The following is a 17,098-nucleotide window of genomic DNA, read 5'->3' on the forward strand; positions in this document are numbered from 1 at the left end:
ATATTATAATGTATAATTTTTCCATCTATGTTGATTATGAAAAGTGAACAGCACGAGTAAGATAGGATGCGCAATATATGAGACATGGAGTGGGTCAGACATGATTTTGACCACTTCATTACGTTTTGTTTTGTAGAAAGCCTTTCTTTAAAGTGAATTTCGTTTTGTATAAATTGTATCTTAATTTGAATACATTTTTCATCAACCAATTGCCTGTATTTAATAAATGAGAAGCAAATATATAGCAGACAATATAATCATGGAGGCGCACCATGGTCACTTGCATTGTAGGTGAACTGGAGCGCATCTCATCATAAATTAACCGAAAGAAACTCAGTGTATGCCTCACATACATGATAAATACATCTGAAGATAGCTTGAAATGTCAATTCAAAACGAAAAGAAATAGGCTACTCTCTGATTATGTAATCCATGATGTGGGACCTGATATTCATTTATGTGATATTCATGCTTTTTTTCTTACAGTAAAGCACAGTCCACAAACAATCTCAAATGCAAACTCCCTATAATAAGACAAATCTCTGGAGGCATGCTCCAAGCACACTCTATCATCCCTTTTCCCACATTTGTAGTAATGACACTATAACCAAACCGGAAATTGTAACGCGTGCGCACGCGAAAAGTTTCTCGTGCACACGCGAAAGTTTCTCGTGGGCACGCGATAGTTTCTAGTGCGCACGCAATAGTTTCGCGTGCTCACGCGAAAGTCTGTATTATTTTTTTTTTTTTTTTTTGCAAAGGTCCCCTAAGGGTCTCCGTAGATAGTAGCACCTCCAAATCACTTTCTGTAAAGCTTTGTTTCTTGCAGCTTGCTTTAGCCATTTTCTTACTGCTTTCTTTTGCCAAAGTGGACTCATTACCATATTTAAATTGATTTAATTAAGGGAGGAGACTGGGTGGGGTGTTGTGCTTGTGCATGTGTGCTCAATTTTACGTAAATTGGGATGTACAAAGAGAATATGCGTGGGATCCTTTGTATGCAGTGATTCATCTGTTTTTTTTTTGTTTTTTTTTTGTGTTAGTATGAATGTTTTAGTATGAATTCAACGCAAGTCTTTATACATGAGGCCCCAGGTGTTGTTTAAAGTTCAAAGTAATTGTTCTGTCTTCATGAAGCCTCATGGTGTGAATGAAACATTAAACTGACTAAAACAAACTGTTTTACATGTATATATGATACTGGAGATCAAGGGTGAAACTGTTAAAGGAGAACTTGGTAACTTTTTTAACTTAATAAAACTGTCTAGAAATCATTTGGATGGTTAAACAACCTGTTCTGGTGATATTGGTGACTTTCCCCGCTCCCCCCAGCGTTCCCAGGCGGAAAACCAACCTTGCAACTTGGGGACTACCGTCCCGACAAGATAGAAATGGGAAGTCTCGTGAGAAGCGAGAATGAGAACGAGCGCGAAACACGAATTGCTTTACGGCAATTCAACATAAACACACACGCATGTATGATGTATTACCAGATTACCCACCTCGGTAGACATAGCTCCACACGATACAGTTGGCTTGCTCCGATCAAAACAAACGCACATGAGCAGCGGTAGAGAGGGGGAGGAGGCCGCCGCAAGTGAGTTTTTTACGACTGTGTTGTGACATATACGCCCCCCCCCACAGCTGTAGGGGGAGCTCGTGGGGAAAACATGCGACAACAAAACGGAAAATCAGTGAAGAAGTGATAGAGTTCGCTAGAGTTACCGAGTTCTCCTTTAATAATGTAGACAAACATCAAACTCATTCAATTCAAAATTGCTCTTGATTCAAGCAGAATCAGCAGAAAATTAAAAAAAGGACAATAACAATGAGATGTTGATAAAATGAGTAAAGAGTTTAATCAATATTACATGAAGCAAATACAAACATTAAGAAAAAGTGAAAGCGAATTAGACAGATCTCTCTCTTTACTGACTTATAAGAGCCAAAGCATCTCAAGAGAAGAAGAGAAGAAAAGAGTGCAGTTTCAAAGATACATGAACGTATATCTTGCGTTTCCATGGAAGAGTAGAAGTGGAAGAGAAACTAGATGTTCTAATGAAAAACAATGAAGAACGAGTTAAAAATTAATATAAGATTCATGTCTCTATTAAAAGTGTAAAGGTCTCTTCTTCAGCTCCTGAACTTTGCCTCCAAAGGTTTTTCCAGGGTGAATTTTCTGGTGCTCTTTCAGTTCACCTCTTTCTATCATTCGTAGTAAAGGCCTTCCAGCACTGAAACACACACCGCTGTGTCTTTTCTGCTGTAATATTACTAATGAATATTCTCCTTTGTGTGAATCTTCAAGTGTTTCTTCAGGACTGATGCCCAATGAAACTGATTACCACACTGATCACAGTTAAATGGTCTTTCTTCAGAATGAGAGTAGATGTGATTTCAGAGCGAAAGCCTGAGCCGCTTCTTCCCAGTGTGAACTCTCATGTGAATCTTCAGACTTGATTTTCATGTGAAGCGTTTTTTACACTGAGGGCAGGAGACAGATTTGTTTGGCTTCTGTTTTTCCTTTCTTGTTCACGTCCATCAGGCCTAAAAGAAACATTAAATCAAGTGAGATTTCAAATGAGAGACAAATGTGAAATGAAAAGTGAAGCCCAAAGTCAAGATCACTGATGAGTTTAATAGTCATTTTAATCCCATCATATCTGGTCATCAACTGCTGTGCACGATTATGATCTATTTTAATATCATGAAGATGATTTGTGTTATAAATCTCTAGTTTGATCATGAAACTTTAGATGGCGCATACTTGACATGTAATCTGTAAGCAATCACATCATTTCCAACACCTTTCTAACATTAACAGTCTACAGAGGAAGAATCTGGAAGCTTCTCGTCTCTGTATTCTTGATAAGCACCAGAGCAAATACAAAAACATGAACTGCTGTTAGAAAACATGAAAATACTGTTTGACGTTTTATCTTCACCATAATAAGTAAGCAGTGTCAGAAACAAAGTTGTACTGCGCTACCATGTATATTGTCAGAGAGTGATTTTGCAGTGCTCTGAACAGACAAATCACATGTTAAAATCAAACAGATTTTTTTTTATATCACACATTCATGTTCGGTTGAACACGAGATAATAGAAACCAATCAAACAACAAAATGTCTGTTGCTCATTGCGGCTGTTAAGAAACTAATGAAAGAATGAGGCATTTATATACTATTTACTACTGTACACACCAAGCGCTTTACAATCACATCAGGTGTCGGCCTCATTCACAACCTGGATGATTCAACAGCAGCCACAGTGAAACAGCGCCAACTATAGGTGGAGAGGAGAGATTTGACTGTGACTAACTTACACAGAAGAGATTTTGTTTCTCAGCACATAAAGATGAACTTCTTACCGTGATCTCAGACTGATCACACGTGTGCGGCTTCTCTCCGCTGTGGATCCTCCTCTCATGTGTTTTCAGATTTCCTGGCTGACTGAATCTCTTGTCACAGTGTGAACACTTGTAAGGTTTTTCTCCAGTGTGAATCCTCTGGTGCAGTTTTAAACAGTTCACTGTCATAAAAGTCTTCTCACACTCAAAGCACATGTACTCTCTCACACCAGTGTGTATTTTCTGATGTGTATGTAAACTTTGCAGCCATGAAAAACTCTTTCCACACACAGAACATGAATGTGGCTTCTCCTTCATATGAACTGTCAGGTGTGACTTCAGGTGTGACGCCCTGAGAAATGTTTTGCCGCACTGATCACATGTGAACGGCTTCTCTCCAGTGTGGATCCTCATGTGATTTTTAAGGTGTCCTGATTGGCCGAATATCTTCCCACATTGATTGCATGTAAACGGCTTCTCTCCAGTGTGAAGTCTCATGTGAATCCCAAGACTTTGTTTGTGTTTGAAACTCTGTCCACACTGATCACACGTGTGCGGCTTCTCTCCGCTGTGGATCTTCTCATGTGATTTCAGAGATGATGACTGAATGAATCTCTTGTCACAGTGTGAACACTTGTAAGGTTTTTCTCCACTGTGGATCTTCTCATGTGTTTTCAGAGTTGAAGATTGACTGTATCTCTTGTCACAGTGTGAACACTTGTAAGGTTTTTCTCCAGTGTGAATTCTCTGGTGCAGTTTTAAGCATTTCGCTGTAGTAAAAGTCTTCTCACACTCAAAGCACATGTACTCTCTCACACCAGTGTGTATTTTCTGGTGTAATTGTAAACTATACGGCAGTGAAAAACTCTTTCCACACACAGAACATGAATGCGGCTTCTCCTTCGTATGAACTGTCAGGTGTCTCTTCAGGCTTAATGACCTAAAAAATGATTTTCCACACTCATCACATGAGAATGGCTTCTTTCCAGTGTGGATCCTCATGTGACGCTCAAGACTTTGTTTGCTTGTGAATCTCTTCTTACACTGATCACATGTGAACGGCTTCTCTCCAGTGTGGATTCTCATGTGATTCTCAAGAATACGTTTGCTTGTTAAACTCTTTCCACACAGAGTGCAGGTGAAAGATTTATTGGCTCTTCTTTTCTTTAAAAATGTCTTTTTAGTCTTTGAGCGACTCAAATGTTTTTCTCCAGATTTGACATGATGTTCCTCCTCCACTTCACTCAGTTCTTCACTCTCCTCCTCCACTTCACTCAGTTCTTCACTCTCCTCCTCCACTTCACTCAGTTCTTCACTCTCCTCCACCACTTCACTCAGTTCTTCACTCTCCTCCTCCACTTCACTCAGTTCTTCACTCTCCTCGCTCTCTTCCATTAGCTCTGAAATGAAAGAAAAAAAAAAGTTTAATTGCAGAACAGTACGTCTGTCACGTTTAGAGTCTGTGTTCATGTTATGTTTGCCTGTGACACCCAGTTTGCCCACGTGTCTCTGTGTTTTAATCCCTGTCTTGTTAATTAGTTATGAGTTAATTTGTCCCAGCTGTGTCTCGCTTTCCAGTCTTCTGTTTTATTTAAGCAATGTTGTTTCAGTCTGTTCCTTGTCTGTTGTCGTTGCTATATGTTTGGTTGTTCTGTTCATGTTTCTTTTGATCCAGTTTGTGAATATTAGAGTTTGTTTAAATAAATATTGCTGCAATTAAGATCCTGCATTCTTCCTCGCTTTAACCAACGTGTGACAACATCCAAATTCAAAGAGAGAAATATGATTATATAGTCAAAGGACATAAACTGAGCCCTAAAATATTCCCATCATTTTGATGAGTTTTTATAAATTAATTATGCATGTCCTGAAAATCTCCATGAATGAGGAACATGTATCTTCCAATTATTACTTTTAAAACATTATAGGCACAAATCCCATGTTTCTGTCAAGAGAACTATTAAAAATATTTGATCAATGACACAATTATCTAATTATCTAACACAGAGATCCATTTTGAAATAAAAATATTTGGTAACACTTTATAATAATGGTCCGTCATTAATAAGTAACTATGCAGGAAGTAATGAAGGACTAATGAGTAGTTCTACATTAACACTTCAGCTTCAGCTACAAGCGAGATTGGCATCATAAGAACTAATAAGTAATTATGACAACTTACAAAGAATTACTAATTAATTACTAATCACAACATTATCGTGTCAGAGAAGTTAGCAATTATCTTTTACCTTCAATGTGGTCATAAAATTCATCACTACTTACTCAAGTGTTACCTAGTCACTCTTCAAGGACTACTTGTGATCTGGACCATTATTTTAAAGTGAAAAACACTTTTTCACTTTAAAATAATGGTCCAGATCACTAGTAGTTCCTGCATAGTGATTAGGTAATGTAACTGTCACGGTGTGGGTTTTGTGTCTTGTTCCTTGTTCTTGTCTGGCATGTAATTCCCTGCTTGTCATGTGATTCTGCCATGTGTCTTGTCCCATGTTCAGCTGTTCCCCGTTATGTTGATTAGTCTTCCCAGGTGTTTCAGTTTAACCATGCCCCCTTGTTATCTTGTTTAGCTTGTGTTCCCTTGTATTTAAGCCCTGTGTTTTAGTTCAGTCCTGGTGAGTTCTTGATGTTGTAATGTTTGCTGTTGTCTCCTTGTTCCTGGTTCCTGTTCTGAGTGTTCTGTCGTGTACCCTGGATTACCTGTTTGTTTGTTTAAGTGCTTGCGATTGGATTCACTCTCCGCTTCATTCCTGCCTGCATCGTTACAGTAACTGCATTAGCTCAAATGATATCTAGGGAATTTTAATAATTAATCAGGGATGATTCATATATATATATATATATATATTACAGTTACATTAAAATTATTGATTGCAATAATTAAACCACCATCAAACAGCATATATTTTGTGCTGTTTTATGCGTTTGTGACATGTTTCCCCCCCCACCCCTCAGTGTAAAACTTACATTTTACAGTTATATTCTCCATCTGTAAATGTTAGAAAGTCGAGCAAATGTATCTATTTTACTGCTAATCTTCATATTGAACGAGCGCTGCTGCGCACCAAATAGGAGCGCAATAATTCTGACTAAAATATACATTTTGCTTGGAAAATTAATATGCAATATTTTACAACACTAGAAATATCTTCTAATTATAATAATTTATCTAGGATGTTGGATAAGTTGCAGTGAACTTCTAGCGAACAGAAGTACTTCAGTGAACAAGAAGTAGCCTAATTCAGGGAAGATTTTTTTTTTAAGAAACTAAATAAAGATACAAAATGTAGTTTTGGGTATAGGATCTATGCTACTTAATAAAGATATAAAGATGTATACTTATTTAGAATGCTGAGAATTACAGCTTTTAATGCAATATTTTTTGGAGAAAGCAAGAATCTCCAATGAGTAGATTTAGTTTCTAAAGTACATTATGGAGAGGAAAACATGAAATTAAGAGCAAATCTATACATTTTGAAAAGATACAGAGGGGGAAATAAGTATTGAACACGTCATCATTTTTCTCAGTAAATATATTTCCAAAGGTGCTATTGACATGAAATTTTCACCAGATGTTGGTAACAACCCAAGTAAGCCATACATACAAAGAAACAAACAAAGATAAGTTCAGAAATTAAGTTATGTGTAATAATGTGAAATGACACAGGGAAAAAGTATTGAACACATGAAGAAAGGGAGGCGCAAAAAGGCATGGAAAGCCAAGACAACTGCTGAAAACTTACAGTAATTAAAAAGCAATCCAGCCCCCTGTCCGTGGAAATTAATGACAGCTGGTTCAGTCCCAACAGATGGCCTACAAAAAGGTCTCATTGCCAAGGTGTCACACAAGACACATCTCATGATGGGTAAAAGCAAAGAGCTGTCTCAAGACCTTCACAACCTAATTGTTCCAACACATAATGATGGCATTGGTTATAGGCGCCATTCTAAGCTTCTGAATGGTCAAGTGAGCACTTTTGGGGCCATAATACGGAAGTGGAAAGACAATAATTTCACCATAAATTTGCCTCGACCAGTGCTCCTCGCAAGATTTCTGATAGAGGAGTGAAAAGAATAATCAGAAGAGTTGTCCAAGAGCCAACACTACGTTGTATGATGTTTTTAGGGTAATGTGCACTGCCATTTCTCCTCCAAATATGGTGTGTATTATGGCATCCAAACAGTTTATCTGATTCATGGTCATTTATGAATCATTTTCTCAGACACATTAATTTACTGAAAGCTACTAGGAAAGCTAGGTAGCCTAACTAAGTTTATTAAATTCATTCACAGTATGTACACATTCATTATTGATCTTATTCCTAATACAGGGCCATAGACAGGGCTTTATAATCAAAGAGGTCCTACATTTAAGGTTATTAGGGGGTTCAATTTTTTTTATTTCTCTGATATGTCCATTTCAAGACATTTTAAAGCCAAAAAAGGATAAGAAATAGCTTTAAAACAACGTCAGTGGGCAGTAGATTATTTGTCAATACCTGCTCTCACTTCTTATCCATTACTCTTTCTTTTTCTCTCAGTCTCCTCATCTTGCCCTGTCTCTTCCCCTCCTAAAGCTGAACTTTTTTAATTTACTGAAGGCTACAAATTGTATATTAATTCTCAACATGTACACATTCATTATTAATCTTGTGCCCAACATGAAAACGGCTTTGTTAAAGGGTTAGTTCACCCAAAAATGAAAATTCTGTCAGTAATTACTCACCCTCATGTTGTTCCAACCATGTAAGACCTTCGTTCATCTTCGGATCACAAATTAAGATATTTTTGATTAAATCTGACAGCTTTCTCACTCCTCCATAGACTTTCAGAGGGACCCAAACTCGCCGGCCCAGAATAGTTATTAAAAACTTCGTTAAAATAGTCCAAGTGACTACAGTGGCTCTATATTAAGTTTATCATGCGACGACAATACTTTTTTGTGCGGAAAAACAACAAAAATAACGACTTTATCCAACTATTAGTGTTCTTCAATGTGGGCCTCTGACGAGAGTTCAGACGAGAGTACTCCTTGGGAGTATTACCACCATCTACTGTACAAGATGACGTCCAGCGCGCGTCTCCCTCTGCTTATAAACAGACCGTTTTGCGCTTCCGGCAATGCCGGGACGTCATCTTGTACAGTAGATGGCGGTAATAGGAGTGAGCAGCCAGTAACAAGTAGGAGTAGAAGAAGAACGCCATAATCTCAGTTCTCGCGCATTCGTCCTGGCGCTCCTTTGAACTCTCGTCAGAGGCCCACATTGAAGAACACTAATAGTTGGATAAAGTAGTTATTTTTGTTGTTTTTCCACACAAAAAGTATTGTCGTCGCATGATAAACTTAATATAGAGCCACTGTAGTCACTTGGACTATTTTAACAATGTTTTTAATAACTATTCTGGGCCGGCGAGTTTGGGTCCCTCTGAAAACCTATGGAGGAGTTAAAAAGCTGTCAGATTTCATCAAAAATATCTTAATTTGTGATCCGACGATGAACGAAAGACTTACATGGTTGGAACAACATGAGGGTGAGTAATTACTGACAGAATTTTCATTTTTGGGTGAACTAAACCTTTAATGCTCTTTTTAATGTCCCCTCACAATGACAGCAAACTAATTATTAGTCACGTTACATAGGCCTATTTTCAGTTCAAAATTGCGAAATTCGACAAAAGTATATTCGTTTGTCTGATTATTTTTGTCATTCGTTTCACATTTATGACCTAAAAAAAACTGTCAAATGTGAAATGTTGTTTAGTTTAGCTGCTTACATCTTATCTCGCACTTGACCGTAAACTGAAGCGAGTCACTCTGCTCAAATTCGCGCTCAGAAGCATAGATCTGTGTAAAGCCCGCCTACTTTGATTTGATTGGTCATCTCAAATATTCTGACATTGACAGACCAATGAGACTCAGATGAACACACACACACACACACACACACACACCCTGTCCTCTGTTTCTGACGTGCGCTCTGCTCGGAGCTGCGGATTGAAGATGAAGAATGCGCTGAATCTGATTATAACAAGACTGAAGCGAACAGTATTTCAGATAGCCCGTCGGGCTGGCCGGTTATGCATTTTGGTAGCCAGAATGGAAAACACTATAGCCCCGGGACATCGGGCAGGCGATTTTGCGAGCCCTGTGTGTCTTGTGTGACACCTTGGCAATGAGACCTTTTTGTAGGCCATCATTTGGGACTGAACCAGCTGTTATTAATTTCCACGGACAGGGGGCTGGATTGCTTTTTAATTAGGCTACTAATAGTTTTAAGCTGTTGTCTTGGCTTTCAATGCCTTTTTGCCCCTCCCTTTCTTCATGTGTTCAATACTTTTTCCCTGTGTCATTTCACATTATTACACATAACTTAATTTCTGAACTTATCTTTGTTTGTTTCTTTGTATGTATGGCTTACTTGGGTTGTTACCAACATCTGGTGAAAATTTCATGTCAATAGCACCTTTGGAAATATATTTACTGAGAAAAATGATGACGTGTTCAATAATTATTTCCCCCACTGTATGTGCAACTCTAAAATCAAAGAATATTCCATAAAATAAAGGAATATATATTAGCCTACATTAACTACATTTTTATTTAACCCTCGCTTTTATTTCTAGTAATTTGTTATTTTATTTATTTACTTATTTAATATTGAATATTTGATATTCAAATAATATTACTTGAATAACTATTAGGAATTATGTGTCATTATAAGAGTTTGATATAAATATGTGATATATATATATATATATATATATATATATATATGCTCAAACATGCTCTTAAACGGCGTGCTGAAAACAGCTGTTTTTGACCACCAGGTAAAATGAGACAATACTAATGAGAATTTTTAATTAAAGTATATTACAAACTTTTATTTTAGACCCTGAAGAATCATATTAGCTTGTACAAAAATGGCATTATATGACCCCTTTAAAAAGTTTTACGTTTTAGTTGAAGATGGTATTGTGTAAACAGCCTCTGAGGCTGTGGCTGGAAGTCAGTTGTAGTTCTTATGTTTCTCTTTTCTTCAGTGATTCTGCTTGTTAACAGCAGGTGTTCATCACTAATGCTCAATCATCAGTTAATGAATCACTTAATTGTTTAATTAACTTTAACACTGCTTCAGTGTTACTCCAACACTGGGGAATTTACTGTGTATTAAAAAAAAAAAATACTCTAAAACTGTGAGAAAATCAATGAATCTAAACAAGCAGTTTTGAGGTTGCACCAAATCTCAAAAATGAGCTTCCACTAGATGAGATGTGTCTCATTAATTTCCAATGCACTCATTTTTGACTGTGAATAATATGAGTGTGACTATTTTTTCTGGATCATTTAATCTTTTTTAATAATGTTGTAACAACAATGAGGAGGAACCAACCACCGACTCATCTTCTTTTTGAATATTAATTCAAGATTTGGTCAGAACTTTGTATCCTCATCAAACTTGTCATCAGCCAGTGCCAACCAGTCTGACTATGTAAAACTGACCCCCAGCACTAACGAAATAACTGGTCAATACTATCTTTGTTGCCGAAATTACTGATTGGTTAAGAGAAAGACAGAGACCAAGGTCTCACACAAGAGTCCTCACAAACCAGAGCCATAAATCACCCAGTCTCCAGAAAGTCTGCTTACCAAAGACTTTTATTGGTTAACTTAAGGAAGAACTGGTCAACGTTTGATAGTTTTGCAAGACGAATCGGTTTAAAGATGATTACTGCTCAGGGCCCTAACAAGAGGTCACATGACCCCTGTGGCTAACAGACCCCATCTTGGTCCCATGAGAGAAACAAACAGATTTCAGCAGGAAATACCCATGACCTCAGGGTGTTTCCAAGCCCATACACTTTACACACCAAAAGACTTTTACATATCAAAATCCATAAAACTCATTCAAGAACAATTTTCAATGGACTTATAAACATCAGACATCATTCTATGTGTTTCTACGATATATGTGTCCATTTAATATGCTTTAATCCCATATAATTCATGTAATTGGTATAATTGTTAGGTGTGTGAATGAAGTGTGTACTGTTTCATATCAATGCTACCTTACGAACACAACTAGCAAGATGACTGAAATTAAATCTGTGTAAAATATTTCATATTCTGATAATTAGAAATCCTGCCTAAAACTGTTGCATCTGGTCTTTTAGTTTCATTAGAGAAACCTCCCAGAGAAGACATGATTTATGACTTTGCAAACAAAGCAGAAGTCATGACATATTTGTAGGAGTAGCCTAACAAACCTTTTTTGTTTTAAAAAACCCTTTAAAAACCAGCGCAGAGCGTCGGGGAGGTCGGAGTTCAAAAGTTAGTTCGTTTCAAAATGTTCTGATACAGAAGAGCTCTCAACGAGTGCAGAACAAAGACGGAGACGGCAGACGATGGTTTAGTAACCATGTAACGTTAACAGACGAGCAGATCAACCCAAATTAATATCAGATATGGGTTAGATTCAATTTCCAGTCATCTAGCTCCTTTCCGTATCTTATTTTCTTTCTTTCTTTTGTGTTATTCTTCTTTTCCGATTGAAAGTCTCGGTTTTAAGTTAAGTTTTGCTGCAAAGTTTCGTTCCACGATTCACGGCTGCAACGCACGCTTTCAACTTCAAAGACGCATCAACCATCCGCGACCGCCAGCCACCACGTGACTGGTCCTCGCCCCATCTATCCAGGCACGAGGAGACCATAACCAACCAACGAACCCTGACGCTGACCAAAGGAATTCCCAAAAGGAACGCAAAAGCAAAGACGCAAGTAGACTACCTCCAGACTAAAATCTTAACTGGTGTTTTGATAAATGTAATAACCTGTCTAAGAAACGATAGAAGGGTTAAATTAATGATTGATGGTTCGTTCAGGTCATGTCTTACAAGTGCATATAGAAATTCGGAATTTCCTTCCTCTTACCCTTAAACTCATTCTTCCCAAACTCATTCTTCTGTTTGTATTTCTTTCTTTATTACTCTCTTCCTTTCTGCAACCTGTATGAATGTGTGTGTATGCGTGCGCGTGTGTTTGTGTTAGTTGTTAGGATAATCAATAGAGTCTTGTTTGTGTTAGTTATGAGTTAGTAAATAATCAATAAAGTATGGTTTGTATTTGAAAAGAGATTACTTGTGTATGTGCTTATCAAATTTATTGTCTTGAACTTCGATCAAAAGTTACCTATGCTTACCCTATTTCTTAATTTACTGTTAGGGGGTTATTCTTTCTTGGCCAGGAAGATATTATATTTCCTAGAGTTAATAATTGTTTATGCTTTCTGTTCATTGGATGAACTGATAAATGATCATATTGTTGATTCTGTTACAGTAAATTCTGAAAATACTTAAATTATGAATTATTGATCATAATTCGTTATGAATAATAATTAATTATATTTATACGTGGGCGTATAAACGCTACAATGTCCATGATTTGTGTGTGTCTGTGTGTAAGTGTTCACAAAGCAAATGGCCAAACCTTATTCAAGTGAAGGATTGTTTGTTTCTAATTAACTTTAGTCAGATGTATTTGTAACTGTTATCAACTGTATTCTTTTTTGTTTCTTAAAGTGACCAAAGCCTTGTTGTATAAGCGGCCCCTAAGTTAATAACTAATGATCTTTGCAACGGAAGTGAATCAATCAAAACTAACTTTAGCTGGACAATAACTTTATTCTAGAGCTGCTATAAAGCAAAAACAATCTCTGCCACTTTAATTTCCTATTATCACTGTAAAGCGGCTTTGAAACAATCTATATTGTTAAAAGCGCTATATAAATGAAGGTGACTTGACTTATACCTGTTTATTTGTTTGTTTGGTTGTTTACTTATTTTCTTTTCACCCTGTATGTATCATAAAAATTATAAATAAATCATACAAAAAAGAAAAAACATATTCAGTGACCATAACTCGTTATTCAGCTAGAAAAAAATAATTCTAGAGAGGAGATTTTGATAAATATATGCACCACATTACACATTCATTATAATTTTCAATGTTCAATATTTGATGCATGTTTGAATAAATCAGTAAACTTTTTTTGACAGCCACCATAGAAATATGATTATGTAATTGTAAAGTTAGTATAACTTTATTATTATTTAAAAAACATCCTTGAATGTAATTTAAGTGTTTGTATACAAATCAGTAAATTTTAACCTTCAATATTATATTAATGTAGTACAAACGGACTCCCATGTTTACAGCATTATTTGAGAGATTTTCTTTCCTTGAGAACATTTGCCATGTACTTTATCTGATATATACAGTATATCCAAAACAATCGATATTGAATCATGTCAATACTCAGCAAACTATATTGAGAAATGTCAAAATGTTTGGTAACATGGTTGCAAAAAAATGTGAGCCAGTTATAAATGTAAAATAAAACAGCTAAAATATTTAGTTGGACCTGATGTTGACAATCAATATAACAGTTTCTCAAACCTCCCTTTACTGACCATTTGTGGTAAACTAACAAGACAGAAAATATTCTTATATTTCATAGTTTACCTGTTTATCTAAAACTGATGAAGTTCTTGAATCTTTCTAACATGAATGTTCTTCAGCATCACGAATGAATGAAGAATAAACACCAACCTCTTTGTTCTTCAGGATCTTCAGTGTGTTTCATTCTGCAGGGTTCTGGATCACTCATGTTCTCACTGTCCTCTTTAATAAACTCAGTCTTTACAGATTTCAGCTCTTCCTGATGCTCTGTGCTCGTCTTCACTTGTAGACTGATGGGAATATTCCAGCGTTTATTGGAGAATTACAGTAGGAGGAGCTTCACTGATGATGTGATTGCTGTGGGAGGGGCTTCACTGATGATGTGTTTGATGTGGGAGGAGCTTCACTGATGATGAATTCCACTGTAGGAGGAGCTGAAAATCAAAGTTATCAGTTACTGAGTTTGTTTTAATACTAAATGACACATCTAAGCATTTATGTCTGTATCTCCATATAGAAACCAACAATTACTCTGTCTATTGACACCAATGAAATGAGCTTTAAGTGTCAATCTACAGGAGACCTGAAAACATCAGCATAATAAATGAGGTGAAAACAGGAACTATTGTCATGAAATAAAGAGTGTTTTCAGCAGATCTGTTAATATTGATGAGCCTCAGACTATCAACACTCATTCAACAAGCCATTCAGGATCATCAGCAGATCATCTCACTTTATTCTGAGTGTTTGCTGTTAGAAACACATTATTTGACTCAGGATACATGATAAAAGCCCATTAAACTTCTCAATTGAAAGATGATAGTTATTTCTCTCAATATGACATAGATAAAACACCAATAATACAAAAACAAACACTAATGCCACTCATCTTCAACCACTACAGCAACATAACTATGAACTGAAACATGGTTTGATTTTATGATAACTACATTCATTGTATTAAGGTAATTAGATCTCTAACACGTAACAGTTTTTATGTGCAGAGACTGACAATCTTCAATGACAATTAGATGATTATCTTTGCTTAATGTTGCGAACAGCAGCTTAGCTAGTTATATTCCTTTTGCTTCTCTGTTTTATCTCGGGGTGCCCATCCTGGGGTAACTAGAGAGTATGTCAGTCCAGTCAAGTCTTATGAAGACTTGAGATGCCCAACACCTGTGAAGAGACCAACTCTTGACAGCACTTCAGATGACGCCAACTCTGAATCAACGTGATCTCATGAGAATGTGTGTGCATTTTTACATAAAGTGTGGTTATACCACATGTACATTACATAAGCCTACACATATGTATGATTGTGTAATTATAAAGTTAGTATAACTTTATTATTATAAAAAAACATCCTTAAAAGTAATTTAAGTGTTTTGTCGTGTTGGGGCAGGGCTTTTTACATGTCTCAAAACAAGTAACAGATAAAATTGAAATATTTATGGACAATCTTTTAGTTGAACGACGCCGGAAAAGTCCATAAAGCCAAGAAAACGGAGAAGAGGAAGCATCTTCATATTACATATCAATGTTTTCAGTCACATTTATTACTTCCCCGTCACGGTGCGATGGATTCACAATTAATACCGTTCCCAATTATCTTAAAACCATACTCAAAGTTTATTGAGATAATCTCGCGGTAACTAAAGAGCCTATCCTTTAGTCGTGTCCTCAAGAAGTTAGATGATCAGTTTATACAAGTTAATATTCTATTATAAAAATTATAGATTGATTACCTATCTTAATCTATCTTTTTTAGTACTTCTTTAACCTTTTTTGAAATATAACAACAACCTTGTTACATGCTGCCTCTTTGACTAGGGTTTATGATCAAATCAGAACACATGGCAGTTATTCTTTTATCAAAAGAATGCTCACCCCTCGTGCGTTTCTTCCAGAAAGGATTTCCTGATCCAGAAAGAAGAAAACTGTACTCAATAATCCAAGGTTCAGTCAGATGATTATAATAAATGTTTTAACAAACTTTATTCAAATAATCAAATGAAAAGAAAACTTGTTACAGATTATAAATTAGTACTAACTAACAGATGTAAAAATAGCTAAAGCTAGCAGGCTTCTTGAGTCTAGTAACAGCTGGCATACTAGATTGAGGGTAGCAAAGAAGAGCAATAAAGCTTCCTTTGTTTGCTTCTCCACTCACATTTTACAGCATAGCTCTAAGCAGACTTTCTAACAGTCTTTGATTCTAATCTTCCTCAAAAGCTCAAGCATTTCTGCTTCTGACATCTCACAGAAAGTGGGTGATTTCCTGTTCTGTTGTTTAGTTCCAGAAACAGCCGTTGTGTAGGAAATGTCATTCTGATATGGGCCTCTCACTACAACGGCAAGCAGATGATACGAGTTCTCAGACAAATGTCTCCATGAATAAAGTCCATGAGTAACTGAATAAAAAAGTTAATAAACATTGTACGAGGGTTTATGTTAGAAAGCCAATTTGAATGCCCCAATTGTGAAATATTACATTTGCAGGAGAGATTTGGACCGCTTGACGCATGATTAAAACTGGCCTTGCATTGCCCCAATGACAGAGACAGTATAAAAGGCTTTGTTCCCTGTTTCTGAGCGCCGCAATTTCAGTTGAAGACCTACACGCTTTTCTGTTATTTTTTCCCTTTTTTTGAATTTATTGTCTTGGTATTATTCAGAATTTTTCTAAACTAAAAAGAAAACATTTTGTGGTGATTCAGAAAACTGTCCAGACAAGTGAAGGGTTGGGGTCAGAATCCCTTGCCTCTTCAATTTAAATTTACATATATCATTTTGAATGATTACTTTATTATTCTTATTAACAATTCAATAAACAAGTATATGCATGTTATCCTGAGATACAGAGAGCAGCGGGAAGGAATTTGTACTCAAGTGTTGCGTATACCTTCATTCATCTGCATCTATATATGTATATCTTGGTTGACTTGTATAAGTTCAAGGGTCAATTTCTAATACATAAATTTACCTGATTTTTAATTAAGTTTACATCCTCATGTGCATTTTTCTAAGGAGTAAAGGGGGATATTATCATTCCTGCTTTCTGAGGAGTGAAATGTTTTATCAGCCTGTTATGTTGGACTGCTCTTCTGATAATGGGCTCAGGCCTTCTTCAGCCTTGAAAAGAACTGTTGTTCATTGGTGCTGTGTGTGTGTGTTTGATACTCTCTACAGGTTCTTAACACTGTGATATACGACATATAGACACGAAGACGCTTTCCTCGGACCCTGGAAGGTCACCCTGGACGTAAATCTTGG

At 36.4% G+C, this 17,098-nt stretch overlaps 3 protein-coding genes across 4 annotated transcripts in view; all 3 read right to left on the reverse strand.

Moving 5' to 3' along the window:
* Positions 1–17,098, reverse strand: part of LOC307164317 (uncharacterized protein) — a 211,222-nt gene that overhangs the window by 66,509 nt on the left and 127,615 nt on the right. The gene's annotated exons all lie outside the window — the stretch shown is intronic.
* Positions 1,839–16,110, reverse strand: LOC307164434 (uncharacterized protein). Its single transcript, XM_079881282.1, has 4 exons — positions 15,713–16,110; positions 13,973–14,256; positions 3,371–4,749; positions 1,839–2,547 (listed from the first exon to the last, which is right to left on the reverse strand). Exons 2-4 carry the CDS (start codon positions 14,028–14,030, stop codon positions 2,542–2,544), a joined length of 1,443 nt encoding a protein of 480 aa, XP_079737408.1. The 5' UTR covers positions 14,031–14,256; positions 15,713–16,110; the 3' UTR covers positions 1,839–2,541.
* LOC307164338 (uncharacterized protein) overlaps positions 3,232–17,098 on the reverse strand; it is a 112,658-nt gene continuing 98,791 nt past the window's right edge. The window contains exon 3 of the mRNA XM_079881072.1: positions 3,232–3,285. Coding sequence (XP_079737198.1) covers positions 3,240–3,285 — 46 coding nt within the window. The 3' untranslated portion in view covers positions 3,232–3,239. The remainder of the gene's footprint in view (positions 3,286–17,098) is intronic.

Source organism: Squalius cephalus, assembly GCF_949319135.1.
Source record: "Squalius cephalus genome assembly, chromosome: 1".
In the NCBI taxonomy this organism is placed as follows: domain Eukaryota; kingdom Metazoa; phylum Chordata; class Actinopteri; order Cypriniformes; family Leuciscidae; genus Squalius; species Squalius cephalus.

Bases quoted from the DNA above. Each gene is read 5' to 3' on its own strand.
- LOC307164434 (XM_079881282.1), bottom strand. From the start codon at position 14,030: ATGAGTGATCCAGAACCCTGCAGAATGAAACACACTGAAGATCCTGAA. The intron at 4,750-13,972 runs GTTGGTGTTTAT...CTTTCATTTCAG, and splicing joins AGATCCTGAAGAACAAAGAG to AGCTAATGGAAGAGAGCGAG.